Raw genomic sequence first — 20,496 nt, 5'->3', positions numbered from 1 at the left:
TCTGTTTTATCCAGTGGCAGTGCAGTTTTAATTGCTCCCATCTCCCTGTACCAAGTAATGCTTTGGCCCCTTTTGCTGTAGCATGAAGTTTTGGTAAAATGCTTCCTCTCTCGCCTCCATCATTTTGAAGTGGGGAATGATGCATAAATGCTGCATGTGAGCATCCAATAGGAAGACTTCTCCCTCCTCCCTCGCTGTCTGAAATCTGATGTATTATCTCTCTGACTTCTCTTGATGTATGTCTTCTGGCTTTGCAGGATGCTGAATATCATAGGATTCTTTTGGCTTTAGAAAGAGGCCAGACATGAATGTAAGAAGAGCCATACTGGGTCCTTTCTTGCTCCGCTGTAAATGGGGACAGACAATAGGGGACTGACTGCTGCTGCTGTCCTCCTTGCTCCAAGTGGTCCATGCCTTGAAGTTTGCAATCTTTTTCTTCAGCTCTGCCACCGTCAGCATCTGGGATTGTCCATCTAAGCAGATATGCTAGTGTGAAGGATGGGAAAGGGAGAGGGGTGAAATACACCTACAGCTCTCACCATCATTGTGCAGCACACCTTAACTGTTGCATGAAGGAAAAAGCAACTGCATCTGCTGTCTTCAGACTTGTTTTATCATTGTCACAGGAAAAAAGTTTTAGGGGTGGAAGGCAATGCAACTACTTCATCTCAGTGACCGCATGACTTCATCCCACCCCATCCTTCCTTCTCCACGTTGTTTGTGTTTAAAAAAAAACCAAAAACATCCCAAAAAAAACCAAACAAAAAACCTCCAGTCCTCTCCCAACACTCAGGGCCATATTTCTCTCTCTCTCTCTCTGCATCCATCCCCTAGCCTGACTTTTGTTTTTTTTCTGGTTTTGCGTGAATTCTCTCCTCTCTTTCTTCTAGTTTTGCAGTTCTCCTACTCACACCCTTGTCCCTATGTGGTTGTTTTTTTTCTTTTTTGCACTTTTTAGCCACCATGATTGCCTCTTGTTTGCCTCAATTAAGTAATCACACTACTTTCTTTTTCCCTACCAGCTCTATCTGGGAATATCATAATCTTTCTTAACACATGAAAATAACATTGCTAACACTCAGGACTACAGCTGATGTTCTGCAGCATCCAAGTAGTCACCTGCCTTGAGGGGGAAAGGCGGTTACTCCATTGTGTGTCTGCAGCAGGTTCACTCTTACTTAGCTGGTGATCTTAGCTGAGCCCAGAAGATGATGGAGGGGTGAGCCTGTTCTTCCTGGACCTACTCCCTGCTGCAATGAAGGTTGCAAGATCATACTTGGTCACAGACTGTGGCTCTAGATCCATGGGAAGTGTCTAGTTCTTAACTATTGACATCTATGCCCCAAGGCCAAGCCATTAAAAAGTGTTTGTCAGTAGTCATCTGCCTTCCCTTGCCATTTTAGATTCCCCTAAGCACATATCATGCTGAGTTGTGATTTTATCACAGTTCTGGGCCCCTGAGATCATGTCAGAAGAGAGAGATACCAGGCTATAACTGAAGACTAAGTGTGAGTAGAGACCACTACTCTCTGATAGATAGATGGCACAAGGTTTGCCTAGGCATAGGTGAAGAAAATGATGGTAGAATAAAATAGAGTTGAGCTGTCACGTGATGGATCTTACTTACACCTTGTGTTTTTGCCCTTCTTGGGCTCGTGGCCCCTGACATCAGGCCTGTCCCTTTAATGGGTCATCGTCAGTATTGTTTCATGGTTAGTATCAAACTTTTAGCACTTTCACAGCAGAAGGATGTGGGCATTAGAGCAATATTTTTGGGTTTTCTGACTCATTTGATAGCAGGAAAGACAGTGGAAAGTGGATGGCTTCTTTCCCCAAAGGCCAATCTTTTTGCAATGAGTATCAGAAAAGGAATGGTGACCTTCAGTCCTGGAAGGTTATAGAAACTAGAGTGCCTGTGCCTCGGAGCCCATCAGATTCCCTCAGCTCGTGGATTCTAAATTGCATTTCACACGAGAAAAAGAGATCACATCACTTGTGATTGTATGAATGACTGTCTCGTACACATCCAGAACAGAGATGTGGGAAAGTAAGAGCTTTGTACATGGACCTCTTCCTTTCAGGTCCAGTCAATATCAAATACTGTCAGAGCATTTGGGAAAGACTCCCTGTGGACAACCAGTGCCAGTTTGAGCTTTCTCATGCTCGCCAAGTTATTGGCAGTCTTCTGTCATAGGCTTAGTGTTTTCTTCCCAGGCTTCCCTCTAGGGCTTACAAACACAAATCAGGAGCATTCCCATGTCAAAAGAGGACCCCTGTCACTTAAGAGGTGTGCCTAATATTTATTCTTCAATATTGTGTTGAGGATTACAGTGCAGATTAGAAACTTGAGCAAGAGCAACTTACCATACCTGAAGTTCATGCTGAAAGATTCCATCTTCCTAGATAAGCCCTGAAGAATTCAAGGCTAGAGCATCTGGGTAATCCATGACTGATTTGGGACCTTTTTCACCTGATATTTCAGGATTGACTGTGATTCATTTCATGAACCTTGGCTAGGAGAAGGCATTTGACAAGATGTATCATGACAGTTTAATAGGTAACTTCTTCACAATTGGCTGCTTCTCTTTCTTTCTATGAGGCATCAGCCCAAAACATAGTATGCTACTACAAAACGTACAACTAAGCTTTACGTCCTCATGGACATTAACACCTTTAATAGAGAAATGTATTGGGCCTCTTCTTTATCCCACCAGTGGTTTTGATACTCAAAGAGCTGGAATTGCACATTGTCTTGTGGAAGTTGACATGCTGTGATGTGGCATGGTCTAGACCTGGCATATGACCTGACAAGCCATGCGCTCACCAGCCTGCACCTGCTGAGTCATGAGTCCCTGTCCAATGCTAATGGGGCAAAGGTACCACAAGGGTTCCCTAGTTCCCATTGCTGTGCCACAGATTGGTTTATCCAATGTAATTTCTTTATTGCTTATCCCTTTCTGTTGTTAAATCTGGATCAATAGGAAGCTCAGGAGCCTGAACAACTGATCCAAAGCTGATCCAGTCTATGCTCTGCCCCTGTTTCAATAACATTCTCCTGTGGCTCTGATAACCTCTCAAGGGAAAATTATGTATTTCTTCTCACTGGAGTACTATGAATCTCTGCTTACCCAGTAGGTGGGAAAGAGGATCTGATCTGCATCTGTAGCTGTTGCTTCCTTTCTCTTTCTGGACCTAGTCTGAATGAAATACACTGCCTTGTGCCTTTCCTGTTACCTTGCAGGGTTCCAGAATGGCCAACATTTCCTTTGTACATGAGGAATTCCCAGTGAGACCTATGCAAACTGTTGGTCTTCCATCACAACTTTCCTATGACTTGGAAGCTCATTTCCAAATAAGGACAACTTCAAGCACCGTGGTAATGGGTTGCTTTCATAGGTCCCTGTCTGCATGTGATGTAGACCCTGTTGGGTGTACTGGAGGTTGGTCCTGTCTGGTAGCTTCATGATTTGAACCTAATTTTTAGGTTACAATTAGGTGTACATAACTCTTTTTCCCTAGGGCATGGATGAGAGTCATATGCATTATTCTCAACCACTAGAGAGAAACTGGAATATCTTCCTGCAGAGAGAGCAGTGAATGTTACCTACCTTGACTTTACACAATTTCTTGTAATGTATTCATAGACAGATTGGAAAGAGATGGTTTAAATAAGTGGACCACAAGGTTGGCGGCAAATTGTCTGGTTTGCTGGGTGGCAGAGGGTTTTGATCAGCAATGCAAAGTTCAGTTGGTGGCTAGCCACTAGTGGTATCTCTCAGGGAACAGTACTGGAGCTAATAGTGTTCAGTGTCTTCATTAAAGATCTGGATGATGGAACAGGGGGACAGAGCACACTCTCAGTCAGTTCAGAGAAGATACCAGTTTGGGAGAAGCAGCTGATATGCTGAAGGGTACCACTGATAATCAGAGAGACCTTGACAGGCTTACAGGAACCTCATGAGGTTCAGCAAAGGCAAGTACAAAGTCCTGCACTTGGGATGGAATAAATATGTGGAACAGTACAGGCTGAGGATCAGCTAACTGGCTAGGGAGGAGCTCTGCTTCTGCAGACCTGTATGTCTTAGTAGTGACCATGAAAACAGTAGTGTGTCCTTGTGACAAAGCATGCTAACCGCATGTTGAGCAATTGTATGTATTAGAAGAGCATAGCCAGCAATGTAAGGGAGGTGATTACTCCATTCTGTTAGGTACTTCTTAATTCCATTGGGAAAGCTGTGTCTGGTATAAGAAGGACAGACAAACTGGAGTGAGCCCAGTGGAAGGCCACCAAGAGCTGGGAGCTAGAGCACATGCCATAAGGGGAGAGGCTGAGAGAAGTGGGTTTCTTTGACCTGAAGAAGGGAAGGATCAAAGGGGATCCTGGTTTTGCCTTCTACCTGTAGGAAAGACTGAACTGAGGTGCACAGTGAAAGGAGGAGTTGCAATTGATGCAATCCACAACAAAGGAAATCGCAATTAGCTATACAGGGGAAAGTTATCACCAAGAGGATGTCAAACAATAGTGGGATCTTTGTCCTTGGAGATAGTCAGAGTATAACTTGATAGAGCATTGAACAAGCTCATATGACTTTGAAACCGAATCTAACTTGAAGGTAAGCCCTGCTTTGAGTAGGGGGTGGACTAAGTGATCACCTGAGTTCCTTTGGAACTTAAAGATCTTTTGAGTTCCAGCCCTCTGCATCTGTAGCACCTCCTGCCAAGGCTCTTGCTGTGCTCCTTGTCTGACGTCCTATGTAACTGAGGGATCTCTTGTCACCTTCCTCTTGGCTCTGCCAAGTTAGCTTGCTTGGGACCAGCTGAAGGAAACTCGGTATGGGAGGCTTGCAATGACTGTAGAAACTCTTCTGGTCCCTAATAATATTGTGTCTGCAGGCAGAAGATCCCTAGACAGGATGCAGTAACTCTCTGCATGACTTCTGGGAGCAGCGGTTGTTGTTGGGACTGTTCTGTGCAGTTTCCAACTCCACTTTCCTCCTTGTAAAGCTTTGACCTTTCATCAGAAGTATAAAGGGTTCAGAGAAAGCTGAGAAGGCTCAATAAAACCATGGAGTAGCTTGAGAATAATGGCAGCTGAGGACATTAGTATCCTTCAGTCCGCAAAAAAAAAGACCCCACAGGGAATGCAGTAGAGGTCTGTAAAATCCCAAATGGCCTGCAAAGTCAAATGCAAGCATTACAGAAGAAGTTATAGCAAAAAGTAACAACTGTTGTTTTGACTGAGTGAGTCCTTGAGGGCATGAAGGAATGCTAAGAATAAGACAGCTGAACTTCTAATGTATGTAATGTAGTTTCTTACTTCAGACTGCTTCAGTCAAAGAAATGGAAGGTGGCAGAAGCAGTACCAGTTTTTAAACAGCTTCAGAAGATACCAGTCCCTGACACTGACATGCACATCACAAAGAATCAGAAACTGTGATTAAAGACTGGGATTAGTGGACAAATGGGTAAGGATGATCTAATGAGCAGGAGTCAGTATGGATTTCATAAGGGCATCTGTCTACAACTGTGTGGAGTTCTTGGAAGGAGTCTTTGAGGATGTGGGGATATTAATTTCTAAAAGACATTTGATAGTAATCCTTGCCGAAGTAGCAGTCAGAAAGCAAATATAATCCTAAGAATAATTACAGTATATTAGAGCGTAAACAGAACATATCCTTTTACTACCTTGTAAATCTGCGTGAAGTATACACTTAAATACTGTGTGTAGTTTCATTCCTACATCTCAAAAAGAATATATTGAAATCAGAGAAGTTGTAGGGAAGGAGGCTTCCAGCCATGGAAAGACTAATTAGACTAGGACAGTACACTGTGAAAAAAAGAGAGGACTGACATGTACATGACATCTTCAAAATCAAAGGTAGAATGGCAAAAAGTGAGTGGAGAATGACTGTCTTCTGCTTCTTCTGTTACAAAAATGAGGAACTGCTAAATGAAATTAGCAGGTGGCAGGTGTGTATGAGCAAAGAAGATAGTTCACACAATTGGTGCTTTCTTTGCTGTAAGACAGGTGTAGTCCAAAAGCTTATGTGTTCAATAAGTAATCAGGTAAGTAATTTGTGAGAAAATATTCATCTAAGATTAGTGAATACCAGAAATGCATTTACTAAGAGCAAGGCTGTGACCCTTTAGTTACTCACATTCAGTTTTGAACAAGAAATTCCCTGGCAAAGCAGCAGCACAACTCCCGTTTCCATCAGAGGTGAAAAGGGGCTTCGTGATGTGAGGCTAACGAGCAGAATCACGATCCTATCATATTAAACTGTTATAACTGTAACAGTTCAAATCAAGAAGCTGGTACCACTGCCATGTCACGTCCGCTCTCTGGAGAGGTGTCACCTGTTCCTTGGTCTGACTGACACTCAACTCTGGGAATTGTTTTAATCAAATGTAGTGCCACTGCAAGAGTGCAGCACCTGATTCTAGGTCACAAAAAGGAGGAGAAGGATGGCTCAACTGAAAGATGCAAATAGGCATTTTACTGCAGTTTGGTGGAAGGTAGTAAGAAATGGCAGACTCTCTTGCCCTTCTGATCTTGCTGATAAACAGAACTGGAATATAAATGCAAACAAATAGAGGGATTGTGCATGGTAATTTTTATTCATAACTTAGTGCTAATTCTATGCTATAAGCCAAATGTATTTGTCACCATATTCTCTCTATATATAGACTTTAGGCTGAATCCTCTCAGTTCTGCATTATTTAGCTGAATAATTTGATTAGAAGTACAGGACCTCACATACAGCTATGTTGGCCTATATCATCTGGTTTCCCTGTGACAGTGGAAGGTCAGATTTCCCTGGGTAACACGTTGATGCACAGAGCACTGTTGCCAGTAGTTTCATTCTCTCCTAAAGAATATCTGTTCTTAGAAAGCAACAAGCATAAACCATGTCAACATGAGCATTTGTACCTGCCATCTTATGAAGAAAATTGTATCAACCCTTTTACAGTTTTATTTTCTCCGCAGCCAAATGTGGCAGGCCACATTGTGCATAAGCGTATCATAAGGCTTCTGACCAAGCTGTATTTGAACCAGACACTGCAACGAATCTGTGTCCTAGGACTGTGTTGTCCTGTTGAGTTTACATCTTCTGGCAGCCCTTGAACTCTGCATATCAAATGTTCTGTTCTGCATATGTCTAATCTACAGCAAAGTTGAGCTGAAGTTAAGGCTTCAAAGTTGGAGTAATAAGCCAACTGCGGGATTTCATCAAGTCAGTGTCAAAATGTTACATACACTTTTTTTGTAGATTTAAAGAAATTTCAGTTACCAAACCAAAACCAGCCTGAGAAACAACTGCTATGACTGACATTTGCTTTCATTTCTTGGTACCTTTTGTAGGCAAGCTGGAGATTATAAGATGCACTTGGGCCTCGTGCTTGTACTTTAGATTTTTTGTGAGAGCCACCCTCAGCTACTTAACATAAATTGTTTTTGTAAATTTATTCCAGTTAATCATGTCAGTTTTCGAGAACAGCATGAAAGAAAGAGGCATCACTGAAAATGAAGCCTTTGACTGGGAGAAGGCTGGTACAGATATCTTGTTGTCCACTAGCACCTCTACTCCACCACAGCAAAACACCAGGCAAACAGCAGCCATGTTTGGGTGAGTTTTGCAGTTGCGCCAGTCGGACTAGGGACATGCTCAGTAACAAGCTCAGTAACAAGTTAATTTTTGAAAGATTTCAGAGCCCTTATGATCCGGGGAAGTTGGAGCTGCATGGCAGCCACCACTTGATTTGACGTTTTATATATTAACATATATCTAAGGTGGTGGAACCCAGTTTCAGACCCTTACTGTACTGAAAACACATTTTCTGCTGGGGATGAGTGTGTGGGTTGGGATCACGTCAAGGGATGTCTGGAGACCTTTGGCCAGGATTGATGAATCCCATTTGCTTACATATTTTGCATATAATATGGCACACACAACTGGAGCTTCTGTGAGAGTGCCTGCTGTAAGGTAGCTGTAGCCTTGCTGTGGGGTGGGTTTGTGATTGACAGAGAGCTGAACACAGCAGAGTGCATGCAGTTGTCACGTGTCGAACGCAGCTCCTTGACCTTTACAGAGTGTTTCATGTGCTGGTGCAAAGGTACACAGAGCTTGGTGCTCAGAGATGGAAATGAGTCCAAAGAAAAGTTGATAAGGCTTAGTTCACTGGTCTGTGTTGGTGCTTTTGAGGGAGCTGACATTAAGGGATAGCAGTAATCCTTAGAAATATTATAGAATATAAAAGCTTAATATTATAGAAGATAAAAGCTGCAAAGCCTATTAAGCCACATTTGCTCATGCAAAGAGGAGAAGTTTCTTTTAAGCTAAATACTGTGTAATAGGCACTTCTGAAGAGGTTTGCAGCCTGCGTATCAAGGGTCCCAGGATGCTTTCACTGATCCATCCCTCTGTCTTTGTGACTATATGTTAGGTGGAATTCTCCTGTTCTGTTTCAGGTTGTTATATCTGGCATAATACTGGACTGCCTGTTTTTTCAACCTGGTAATACCCTAAAAGGTGCTAAGGAATTTCTGTGGGGTGGTGTGTTAGGCCTCCTTCTTTAAGTACTAATAATTTTACCATTCTTCTTGCCTCTTCCATAGGGTGGTTAATGTAACTCCAGTACCTGGAGACTTGCTTCGTGAGAACACTGAGGATGTCCTACAGGGTGAACATCTGAGTGATCAAGAGAATGCTCCTCCCATCCTGTCAGGCCGGCCAGCAGAAGGTCTTGGTCAAGCTCCAAACACTGCTTTCAATGAGGCTGAAGTTTGGGAAGAGACGGATGTGAATCGCAACAAACTCAGGATCAGCATCAGCAAAGTAAAGAACATTTCTTTATCTCTTCTGGCTGTTTGATTTAGGGCAGTGGATTCACAGACTTCTAGAAGCCGCCCAGATCCAGTGATGTAGCATCCTACATAGTGCAGCCCCAAAAGCACTGTGGAAGTGGGAAACTACAAACATTTTTTTCACAGAGTAAAAGCTATTGAGATTAATTTGGATCTTCATGCAAATAACATTTTAGGGGCCAATAATGCTGTAGTGAATCTTTCATACAATCATTATATCATTATCTAGGATCTTGATACTTCAAGCAATGGAATTCTAGTCCTTGCATAGCTGATACAGTATCAGAAATGTCCCAAGTTTGGCAATTGTAAACCAAGATTTTATTATGTTCTAGCCTCTTGGGTAAATAAATTTCATCAGAGATGTCTTCACAAGCCATGTTTTTCTACATCTTGAATCAAAACTAATTTTTCTCTTCCAGTTTTTTAACTTTCCTTTCTAAGGGTAGCACAATCTGTAACCATCTGATGATGGTTTCACCTGTGTGAAGAGTGAGAGACACTGTCACTTAATATTCTTACATTTCTGCATTCCAAAATCCTATTAGACTTTTTAGCTTGCATAAAGTGTGTACTTAGTTGGTTTTCCTCATAATCCCTAAGCTGTTTCTCAGTCCTTTCTTGTAAATGCTACCTAATTTTTTGGAGGTATCCTCATGGAATTATGATTCCATAGTAAATGTTAAGTATGAGAATCTACCAGTTAGTTTATTTATTAGATCAACTTACATATTGTAAATAAATTAGCATTTGTTGTGCTGATCTCAATTCTTATTTAAAAATCAGAATGTCACATGGCATGACATCAGACATATACAAAACCTGTTAGCAGAGAAACCTTCGTCAAACAGACTTAAAATATTATCAGGGCATAGCAAATTCACTTCACAAACCTGTCTTTAATGGACGTTTGTAGACTAGTGTGTTAAATCTGCCAGTCTTCTGGGTCTGACCGGAATTCACTTCAGTCTCTACTGGCACCAAGTTCATCCTTCTTTCAGCTCTGTAGATACCTCCACTATCCTTAGTCTTATTAGAAAACATTATTCAGAGAGAAGAAATTATCTCATCTAACTTGCTTAAAATTCTCCAATGGAAATAATTTGGATCAACATGTTTTCTGTATGGAACATGACCAGCAACATTCCCCAATACTGAGAATTATAAAGCAAGTTCACATCACTTCTTCATTTCTTACTGGGAAACTGTGTACATTCCCAGTAGTTCTCATTTCAAGGCACATGACATAAGAAAAGCCTGGTAGAGTGGGACAATTATGTTTCCACAACATACAAAAAAGCACATTACAGAAAAATCCTGGTAACTCCTATGTGTTTTTCTGTTCCTTTGAACCACCAGGTGCCTTGATGCTCTTCAGTCAGACTGAGATTTGCACAAGGGAGTCCTAAATGTTCTTTCTGTGTGCTAGTTGTACGTCATGTCTTAGGTACCCAGGACTGTCATTCACAAGCTCTGTCATAACAGCAGCTAGAGGCAGGAGAGGTTTCTATAAGATCCACAGCATGACCAGGTGACTCTCCTGCCAAGGGAAATGCTACTTGTCAGTTTACTAACAAAGGAGCTTAGGGAGTTAGTCAGCGTCGCAATGAGCACTTCAGTTCTGACAAGCTCTGTAGCTACGCAGCAATTTATGAAATAGAGCCCAGGGCACCATGCTCTCCAAAGCTGACGTCGTCTGTCCTTTCTCTCTATGAGGGTTGTTATCTTTAGTTTGACTCTTGCCTGTCCTTTCGCTCTGCTAGGCTTATTATCTTTAGTCTGACTGTTCTCTGAGAGAGAATCAGTTTTTATTTAAGTCACAGTCATCACATGGAGGAAAAAAAGGAGGCTGCGGATTTTATATGTAAGGGCACAGCTTCACCTCTGCTTGTGATCTCAGGCATCCCTTGTGTCTTTCAGAACCGCAAGGGCAGCTGGTGTCTAAAACACCCTTCTGCTATTCATAGCTTCAGCATCCTTCATCTTCCAGTCTTGTAGCACTAGAAGTAACTCTGGCTCTCACTGTCTTGCTCTTTGTATTTAGATGATGAGTAGATCTTGCCATGTTCTTTCTCCCCAGTACGTCTCTAAGGTCATCCTTAGTTCTCTGTTCACACGGTTCAAATCTCCTTCTGTCTCACTTTTCCCATTTCTGTGCTAAGGACAGTTTCCTTGCTTATTGTCACTGACCTTTCTAAATCCTCCTTCTGGTTCTCCTTCCTCCTCTGGATCAAAGTTCTGATTCTGTGTTTTTTCAGAAGCCTCTTCCTTCTCTCCCAGACCCTCCCCCAGTTCTCTACTTTTGGATCTTACTAAGTTGCCTGTTACCCTGCAGTTGCATCAACACTTTGGTCCTTTCACAAACACATTTGACCTTCCTTTGTCACTAACCTTCTCATGGCCTGAGTGGATTACAGATTAAATAATTATCATTTGTTCTGCTTTTCCTGAAATGCCTGAAAGTCCTTTTCCACTGTCCCCAGCTGCAAAGGCTCCTTAGTTATGCATTCCAAACCCAGCCTGGATGGTTTAGATCTGCTAATGTATGGACACTGAATGACTTGCCATATATGCAGTATATGCACAAAGACAACTGTCTTGATCAGCAGCATTTTATTGAGAAGCCTGCTTACATTCAAAGCCCCTGGCATTAATAGAGGACAAGTGAATGTACGGCATGTGGCAGAGAAGGGTAAACACTCTCCATACTAGGAACTTGCACTGACACCTCAATGCGCATCCCCACAAAGAGTCAGTGTGTAGCAGCTGATATTGCGTGGCTGGTGGCACAACAGACTTGAATGCAAATCTTAGAGTGCTGCTGTAGCCCCTGGACCATTCTGCCTCTGTGCTTTTGCCTAAGCAGGTCTTTTCTTCCAAGAGAAAGCAGCACAGTGGAACGTAGAAGGCAGCTGTGTTACAGTCACCTACTTTTGCTCCTTTTTCTGCTGCTAAATTAAAAAAAAACTCAAATTCACTAAGGCCATATGAAAACAGAAAATATGTACTGGTAGAGTATGGACACTCAATGCTCACAAGTGTCCATGAGCATGTTCAGGTCCTTGCTTGACCTTGGATCTATGGAACGCTCTTACAGATGTTGTGGTTGAGTATATGTCCTGGAAGATTTTGTTTAGGACCAAGATTTAAAACAAACAAGCAAACAAACAAACCACCCTGGGAATTAGGGGATGGCATACTAAGTTCATCAGAAGTAAAAGTATGTACATTGCAATATAATGCATAGACTCTGCATAGATGAATATTGACAAACAAGGGCTCTTAGACATCTTGGATAAGCAGTTAGGATTTGTGTATGCAGTAAGTTAGCCCATGGTAACTCCTTTGGATCAACTGTTCAGGGTAGTTGAAATGCAAAGGCCACCTTGTAAAGATGAATTTGAATTTGTTTAAAATCCATATCTTGTTTTAATACTAGATAATTGCCAAGGCATATGGACCCTTGCATTCCTTCAAACATTGATTGTGTAGATTGTGAAAATGCAGCTGGAACTGTACCCTGGAAGAAAGCACAGAGCAGCAGTGAAAGATGGAAAATCAATGTCTTTGGTCAGATTTTGAGGTTCTCTGTGTTTATCCTCTACAGACTCAGTGCATGGTGGAAGAGGAGCAGAGAAATGGTGTCTGCCCCAGTTCCCCTGTCCGAGTGCCTCCGGAGTCCCCTACCGCACAAGTGCGCTCCCTAAGATACCGCCGTGTGAACAGCCCTGAGTCAGAACGCCTCTCCACTGCTGATGGCAAAGCAGATCTACATGAGAGAAGGTTTGCTCACCCTCTGTAGCCTCCTACTGCTTTTAGCAGTGTCTTGAGGATTGACTGTTGAGACCAACCTAATCATTAGATCAGCAGACACTGGAAGTTAATTTCTGGGTGGAGGTGTTCATGGCTTTATGATCTTTCTGATGAGACACTCATTTCTGTTAATAAGGAGAGTTAGTTGGAATGATTCTCACCCTGTCCCTGGATGGGAAGAACTCTGCAGATGCAAGGAGGGATGTTTGTCAGAAGGCAGGCAGAGCATCAGATCAGAGATAACATAAACGGTCATAAAGCTTTTGGCTGGCCTGACGTAGGAGAGAAGAATTAATCTTGTCAGGATACCTACAGGGATGTATTCTGGGAGCTAGCTGGCAGATCCTGATCTGGTGGGTTTCATTTTTTCATTATTTTTCATTAATAGTAATACTAGTATTCTTTCTTTCAGCATATAGCATTGCACTTGTTTGCATGGGAGTATACATTACACCCTGATTTTTGAGGGTCATAGGAATACCCTCTCTCAGATCCACAGCAAAGAAATAAACAAAACAAACTTTAACAAATATAGCCTTGCTTCTTTCAGATCCATCAGATAGCTTTTGCTGAGATTTTTTTTTTGCTCACAACTTTCTCTCTGTCAGCCTTTGGTTCACCTCCTTCTCTAATTCCCATTTCTTCATCAAAAATTTTTCATTTTTGCTTGTAATTCTTTCCATTTCAGCTCTGAGCTTCCACTGTGTTAAAGATACCCAGTTTTGCTTAGCAACTCTCGCTCAGTGGTCAGTCACTTCTCTGCTTCCCCTCATGCTTTCTCACACATGGAAGGCCCAGAAGAATCTGCAAGGCTCCTGTATGGTGTTTGTTGAAATCATTTTGTAAGACACACTACAGCTGCCTTTTTCTGGGCAGTAGATACTCTGGCTTTGTGCAGCAAACTGCTGGCCTCTGTGATAGACAGAGAAGCAAAGCAAGCAGCAGGTGTAGGCTAAATGAGAAGCATGGATCATAACGCTATGGAGCAGAAAGACAGAAGTGCCACTGGCTTTTCCAGCTGAGATGCTGCCAGGGCCACAGGGGCACAGGGAGCTTCCAGGGCCTCTTTGAAAGGTGTTTCTACATGACTGCAGAAGCTGCTGCTATTTAGACTGCGAGGTACTTAACATTATACTACCCTTTATGAAAGGGTACTTGCCATATTTCCTTCCTGCTCCTCCAAAGTAGTTTGGGGTCATCTGTGCACAATGGGATCAAAGATTCTTGCTGTCTTAGAAGAACTCATATGGCTGCCTTAGAGGCCTCAGTGGCCACCATTGGGGCAGCACAGTGCAGCTGAAGAGGTTATAGGAGCCCAGAAGAGACGCTGTTAAGTCACATAGTAGATTTAGGATTTGGAGGTATTTGAGGTTTTGCTTTTGTTTTTTTTTTTTTTCACAAACCAGTAGAACTTAACAAAGGGGAAAGAGTGTATTGGTGGTGTTGGGGGAAACTGGCTATCATCCTGTCATCTACAAGGAAGAGAGATGCTGAACTGGCTGTAATGCTGAAGCACTCTAGGCAGAACATGCTTATGCCATTGTAGGTTTTAAGGAAATATTTTTGTTTAAACCTGTCTTTGTGAAGTGTACCGAGAAACGATTGAGAAGGACTATACAGGTGTTTTCTCAAATCTTATGATCCCTAACATTAACCACAAACCTGATGTGTTTTTAATGGCTTCACGTTCTGTCTTTAGATCTCGAATGGATTTACCGGGCTCTCCATCACGGCTTGTATGCTCCTCCCAGCCAGCCCAGATGCTGTCCATTGATACTGGCCAGGCTGACCGGCAGGCAAGTGGCAGGATGGATGTGTCTGCTTCCGTGGAACATGAAGCCCTCAGCAATGCTTTCCGCTCAGTGCCACTCGCAGAGGAGGAGGACTTTGATAGCAAGGAGTGGGTTATCATTGATAAGGAGACAGAGCTGAAGGACTTTCACCCGGGTGCTGAGCCAAGCACCTCTGGAACCACGGATGAGGAGCCTGAGGAGCTAAGGCCTATTGAAGAGGGTGAGGAGAGAAGGCGCTTGGGGGCAGATGCTGCAGTCAGGCCGAAGACGCATGATGGACGAAGTCGGGGTATGCAGCCTGTGACTGAGGAGGACAGTTCCCACAGACATGAAGGACCTTCTCAAACAGTGTCTGACAGTAAACATGAACAGCAGACAGGAAGTCCAGCCCACTCCCCCCTACATTCAGCACCAGCTATCCGACAAAGGAGACGAGAATCTGAACCTACTGGGCCTCAGAGACAGGTAAGATCCCTGGGTCTGTATCTTGTTGTCTAGCATCATCTTAGGAAACCTCAGCTGTGCTGGAGAAGTCTGTGATTTCAAGCATGGATGCTCTTGTGAAACTCTTTCTGACAGTGTTTGCAAATGTTGTGAACACCTTAGAAGTGCTCCCTGTAGCTAGTAACCTTGTCCCCTACTAAGGACACACTGTTATCAAGATCTTTCAGCCATTTTGGCACAGGGAGAAGAGGAGAGCGCAGATGTGGTTGTGGGTGTCTTTAATCAGTTCTCTTATTGTTCTCCCACGGTGTTTTGTTAATAACCACTTAGTTGTATGGAGGTGTCACTAGCAAATCTTCTCCACATAGTTTCTCAGCAGCAACAGCAGTGTATGGCAAGAGAATGCCCTCTAATCTAATCACACATCAGCACTGGGCAGGCCTACAGCAATGCAAATCATAAAATAACTCCCTGAAATTCAACTTTCTTCTGAATACCCTATAAAAAGCTCAGAGTAACCAGTGCACACATCCCAACAACCTTATTTCAGTGACTGGCATTGTTGTTACCAGGTATTTACTCACAGAAATGTTCTTTATCTACTGTGTTTTTCCAGATAGTTGTAGAGGGGTTTTTTCTTTCAGTTTTGCTTTTTTCTGTGGTCCTCTGAATATATTAAGGTTTTCAGTTTTTAGAGGGAGGTAATTTATCAGATTACCTGGAAAAACATGATATACTGTTAGGCTCAGAGTTCCTCTGTCGTGTCTAATCTTCATTTCTCAGACATTCAGAAGGCGGCTGTCCCAGAGTGTTCACTGCAAGAGACAATAATATTATTTTCCTGAGGGCTTTTTGTATTTGTATGTTAATGAAGATCTGTCATGCACGTGAGATCCGTAAGTGCAGCAAAGAGCAGGTGGGTCTTGGGTCATGTACGTAGTGATACCTCCTATGGCAGGCGTTCGTGCAGTCTGCTTGTTCCCTTCTAAAAGATGGTAACTCCATCTCAAATTCCCTCTTAAGCTTATTGTCGAAGGGAGTATTCACTGGGCTGGAGCATGTGAAAAGAACTTCCTTCCATTCAGGCCTTGCCCAGATTCTTCTCTTCTCTGGATCCCGAAGAGGTACAAGAAAAAAAAAAAGACTGTTAGTTTTGGCAGCAAAACAAGCAACTATATAAAAAGAATCTAACCAAACCTTTGGTTGCCAGGCAAGATGTTCCTTACTAAGATGTATTAGGCTGCAGCATTTACAGGAAGGATAGAAATACTGACAGCGGGTGCTAGTGAGACTGTCCTGCTGAGCGTGGAATAGTAGCAGTACACGCTTCTCATGGAGACTGCAAGTTGCAAGGTTTGCTGTATAAAGCCAATATGTTGAATGCCCAGATATCTAGAGATTGCATAGGCAGGATTGGCAGAATTGGAACAGTCTATGTTTGAATTTGTTCTGTCTTTACACTTACTAGGCTGGTCAGTGCAAGATGTGCAAGATCATGTTTTACCACAGAGCAGGATCAGCACAAAAGATCCAAATACCAGAATACTCCACAAAATTAAGTTTCACTTGATTTATTCCAATAGAGAAGGTAATAAAGGATTAGTAGTGATTATGAACAGATTAACAGTAACAGCATTTAAAGGTAAAGATATTTAAAGATATATCACCAATTGCCTTATTAATACATTACCATCATCCAGATCCATGGTCACTGGGAGCCCCGGTTAGAGCGAGGACTTGGAGAGCCTGTCCCGGCACTTGGGAGGTCCTATGCAGTGCATGCGCTCGTAGGTGAGGTCTCCAAAGTCACTGCAAGGAGATCCAGCCTTGTATAGTGCTAAATAAACAACTTACTTTCATTATTCTAAAATGCGGAATCATCAGGTTTCAGTTACCCCATTGCCCCCCGCCAGAGCTTGGTCAGAGCTCAAAAGAGGAAACAAGGGAGTTGCAGTGATGTAACACTTCTCTCTTGCATATCTTCTGTTTTTTCATACACAAGGCCAAAGAGTTGTTATCCATTCTTGTGATGTACTTTCTCACACTCCGTGTATACTGAAGAAGTTATAATTAAAACAACACAATCCCGCTGAGCGTAGCAATGTGATACGGATCATCCATGGGTCAGCTCTGGATCATGTCTGTTAGTCACGCCTGGTCACTTCAACCTGCAAGATGTGATGAACATGGCAAGAGCCAGCTGGTAAGAACCAGCTGTAAGAACCAGCAGGGACACTTCACTGGCACATTCAGCGTAGCTAAAGAAGGCCAGCGGTGCCTTCTTAGCCGTAGTACATAATATGACTATGTGGAATGGCTACGGCAGTTTGCTATGATGCAGTATGAAGGCTGCTTACCACTGCACAGTGATCCTTAAAAAGCAGGCAAAAAAGATAGATTAATGGGATTGTGGGTGATCACTGCTAATATATTAGACAGCCTTGGTTCTCCAGCAGACTGCACATTTTTTTGCTCCTATATTCTGAAATACCATCTAATTACTCTTGGATCTACCTTTGTACATATAGACAACACTGGACTTCTTTGGCTGGCTGGGATTTACGGTGCTTCCTTTGATGTCTGGATCCTTCAGTTGCCTTTATATACGCGGCTTTGCAGTGCCATTCCTATTTTTCCATTTGCTGTCACAAAACTAACTGCTAACTCTCAAAGGGAAAATGGCTGGGTGCCTAACGGAAAGCAGAAGCCTGTTCTCCTTAGGCACAGCAGAAATGGAGGGACAGCTATTTGGGATGCTAATAAGAAGTGGACCAAGGACTTAACTAATGAAAATACTGAAAGCCTCACTAGCAAGGAAAGATGTTTCCTGTAGCTCAGGCTTGGGCTTCCTCTGGGTTTGATTGAAACTGTGATTAGATAGTGTGTGAATATGAACTGAGCCTTTAAGATAGGTTAAAATCTCACTAAATCCAGAACTACCGTGACTAAGGTCATCGGCCTTGTTGTATCAATTTGGGACCTCATTCTGGTCTTCCAAAAACTGGTGATCATCCATTGGTGTCAGCAGAGTACTGAGAACAAATGGATAATCCCTGCTCTAATGCTTTCTTCTGTTTCTCCATTCTCTGGCTTCAGTATATAAGCCATTACTGGCAAAAAGACAGCAACCTCTGGATTATCATAGAATCACTGCATGGTTGAGATTGAAAGGGACCTCTGGAGGTCATCTAGTTCCACTCTTAGCTCCAAGGTGGATGAACTAGAGCAGGTTGCTCAGGGCGGTGTCCAATCAGAATATCTCTGGGGATGGAAACTCCACAACCTCCCTGGGTAAACTGTTCCAATGTTCAATCACCCTTATGGTAAAAAACTTTTTTTCTTTTGTTTAAATGGAATTCCCTGTATTTCAGTTTCTCCCCATTTCTTCGTGTCCTTTCACTCTAAGAAGAGTCTGGATCCATCTTCTTTTTCCTATCAGGTATTTATAGATGTTGATAAGAACCCTGTGAACCTCTTCTCCAGACTAAACAGTCTGAGCTCTCTCAGCCTTTCCTCAAATGAGAGGTGCTTCTGTCCTTTCATCATCCTTGTGACCCTTTCCTAGACTATCTCCAGTATGTCCATGTCTTTCTTGTACTGGGCAGGCTAGAACTGGAACACAGCACTTCACGTGTCAAACTGCTTTGCAAACAGTTGGCTACCAGCTCCTCCCCAGGTGCAGGACTTTGCACTTCCCTTTGTTGAACCTCATGAAATTCCTTTTTGCCCATTTCACCAGCCTATCCAGGCATCTCTGAATATCAGCACAACCCTCTGTTATGTCAGCTGCTCCTCCTAGCTTTGTATCATCTGTGAACCTGCTAAGGGTACATTCTGTCGCATCATCCAGGTCATTAATGAAGTTGTTAAACAGTAGTGGCCCCAGTATCAAGCCCTGGCTACACCACTACTACTGACTGACCTCCAGCTGGACTTTGTTTCTGTAAGCACGATGCTTTGAGCCCAGCAGCTTGGTCAGTTTTCAGTCCAACTCACCATCTTCTTATCTAGTCCCTATTCTGTCATTTTGTCTATGAGGATGTTATGGGAGACAGTGTCAAAAACCTTACTAAAGTCAAGGTAAACAACCTCCCACACAGTCATCTCATCACAGAAAGCTAGCAGGTTCAGCAGGTGTGATTTCCCCTTCATATATCCATGCTGACTGCTCTCAGTCACCTTCTCCTTCATGTTTGGAAATGGCTCCCAGGAGGATTTACTCTATGCCCTATCCAGGCTGACCAGCCTGTAGTTCCCCAAGTTATTCTCATTTAGAGCTCAGATGTTTCTTCAAATGTATGAACCTGTCAGAAGAAAGATACTATAGTGCAGGTGTGAGGGATGGTGGTGTCCGCGTGAAACTGTGTGGGTGTAAGACGGAGCACGGTATGAACAGATGCTGCTGTGGGGAAAGTCAAGTACAGAGAAGGCTCTGAATAGCCTGGGGAAATTTCTGACCCAAATATTCTCACATATTAGATATCTCCCAGTTTCAGCTGACAAGAAGACAGCTGCAGTGAAGCATAGACCTCATGGGAAGCCCTGGTATAGAGGGAGAGCAGGTCTGTCACGAAACTACATCCTGTTTGAGCCCTTCTGTCTATGTACTGCTCAGCGCAGCAGTGAGCACCCAGCCAGCTGTTTAACAGAGCTCTTAGGATTTACTTTAATGTATGCATTTCAGGAATGCACTAATAGATCTCTGCTTTTTTTATGCACTAATGTGCAGATAAAACTATAGAAATACCTAAAAATGAGTGGAAAAAAAAGATTGGACCTGCACTTCTATTTACATATTAATCCTGACATAGGATTGCTGTTATTGTTGGAAATAATTTGTATCCATACCTATCAATATAACATAAAAATCTGTCAATTTCTTGAATATGCTATTTAAATTTATTGACACTTGGCAGAGATGGCAGCTTACTGCTGCCTTCTGCATTGGAAAGAAATACAAATGTTTGTATATTTATAAGTTTTAGCAATTGCTTTTGACTCTAGGTCTGTGTTCATAGGTGTTTCTTGACTCTGAATCTCCATTTGCTGCTAGTGCCGTTGGCACTGTACAAAATGTTTTGATACTTCCCTGCCTAAAACATGCCTATCCAAATGATGTCACATCTAAAAAAACACAAGAAAAGTGAAGCAATAGTGGGAGATAACATTAACTCTTCCTCGCCTGTTCTTGGATATAGTCTGCAGAGTTCAGAGAGCATTTTGCTTACACTGTTTCTAACAGACCCATCTCCTAGAGCCAAGAGTTCGTCTTTTAGAAAAGGTCCCAATGTGAAGAGGCACTGGTGTACTTCCTTAACAACTCAGCTGTGTAGTTAGAATCACTCTTTAAAAAATCTTCCCTGGTGCTATATTGGGCCTGTTTTCTCCTACAGCCAGTCTTCCACAGCCAGGAGAATGCCACAAATGCACTTCTTTTAAGTTGTCTGTGTCTTGACCCTGAGAGGGCAGCAGCTGTGGAGCTTATGAGCCCTTCCCAGCCACACCTCATCATTGGCATCTTTGCTGAGAGATCACGCAAGGATGCTCAGCTTGAAGACTTACGGTGGTAATACGATGAGT

General features: G+C 42.8%; 1 protein-coding gene across 2 annotated transcripts in view; it reads left to right on the top strand.

The window, feature by feature from the left end:
- The window catches only part of TTBK1 (tau tubulin kinase 1), a 104,620-nt gene that overhangs the window by 61,957 nt on the left and 22,167 nt on the right, over nt 1-20,496 (top strand). For both annotated transcript variants that reach the window (XM_086745598.1, XM_086745597.1), the window contains exons 10-13: nt 7,474-7,628; nt 8,618-8,837; nt 12,474-12,649; nt 14,379-14,937. In XM_086745598.1, coding sequence (XP_086601724.1) covers nt 7,474-7,628; nt 8,618-8,837; nt 12,474-12,649; nt 14,379-14,937 — 1,110 coding nt within the window. The remainder of the gene's footprint in view (nt 1-7,473; nt 7,629-8,617; nt 8,838-12,473; nt 12,650-14,378; nt 14,938-20,496) is intronic.

This window comes from Chlamydotis macqueenii, chromosome 3 (assembly GCF_036417535.1).
Source record: "Chlamydotis macqueenii isolate bChlMac1 chromosome 3, bChlMac1.mat, whole genome shotgun sequence".
NCBI classification, from domain to species: domain Eukaryota; kingdom Metazoa; phylum Chordata; class Aves; order Otidiformes; family Otididae; genus Chlamydotis; species Chlamydotis macqueenii.
The sequence above is the reverse complement of the archived record's forward strand: the minus strand, read 5'-3'. Positions and strand labels throughout refer to the sequence as shown.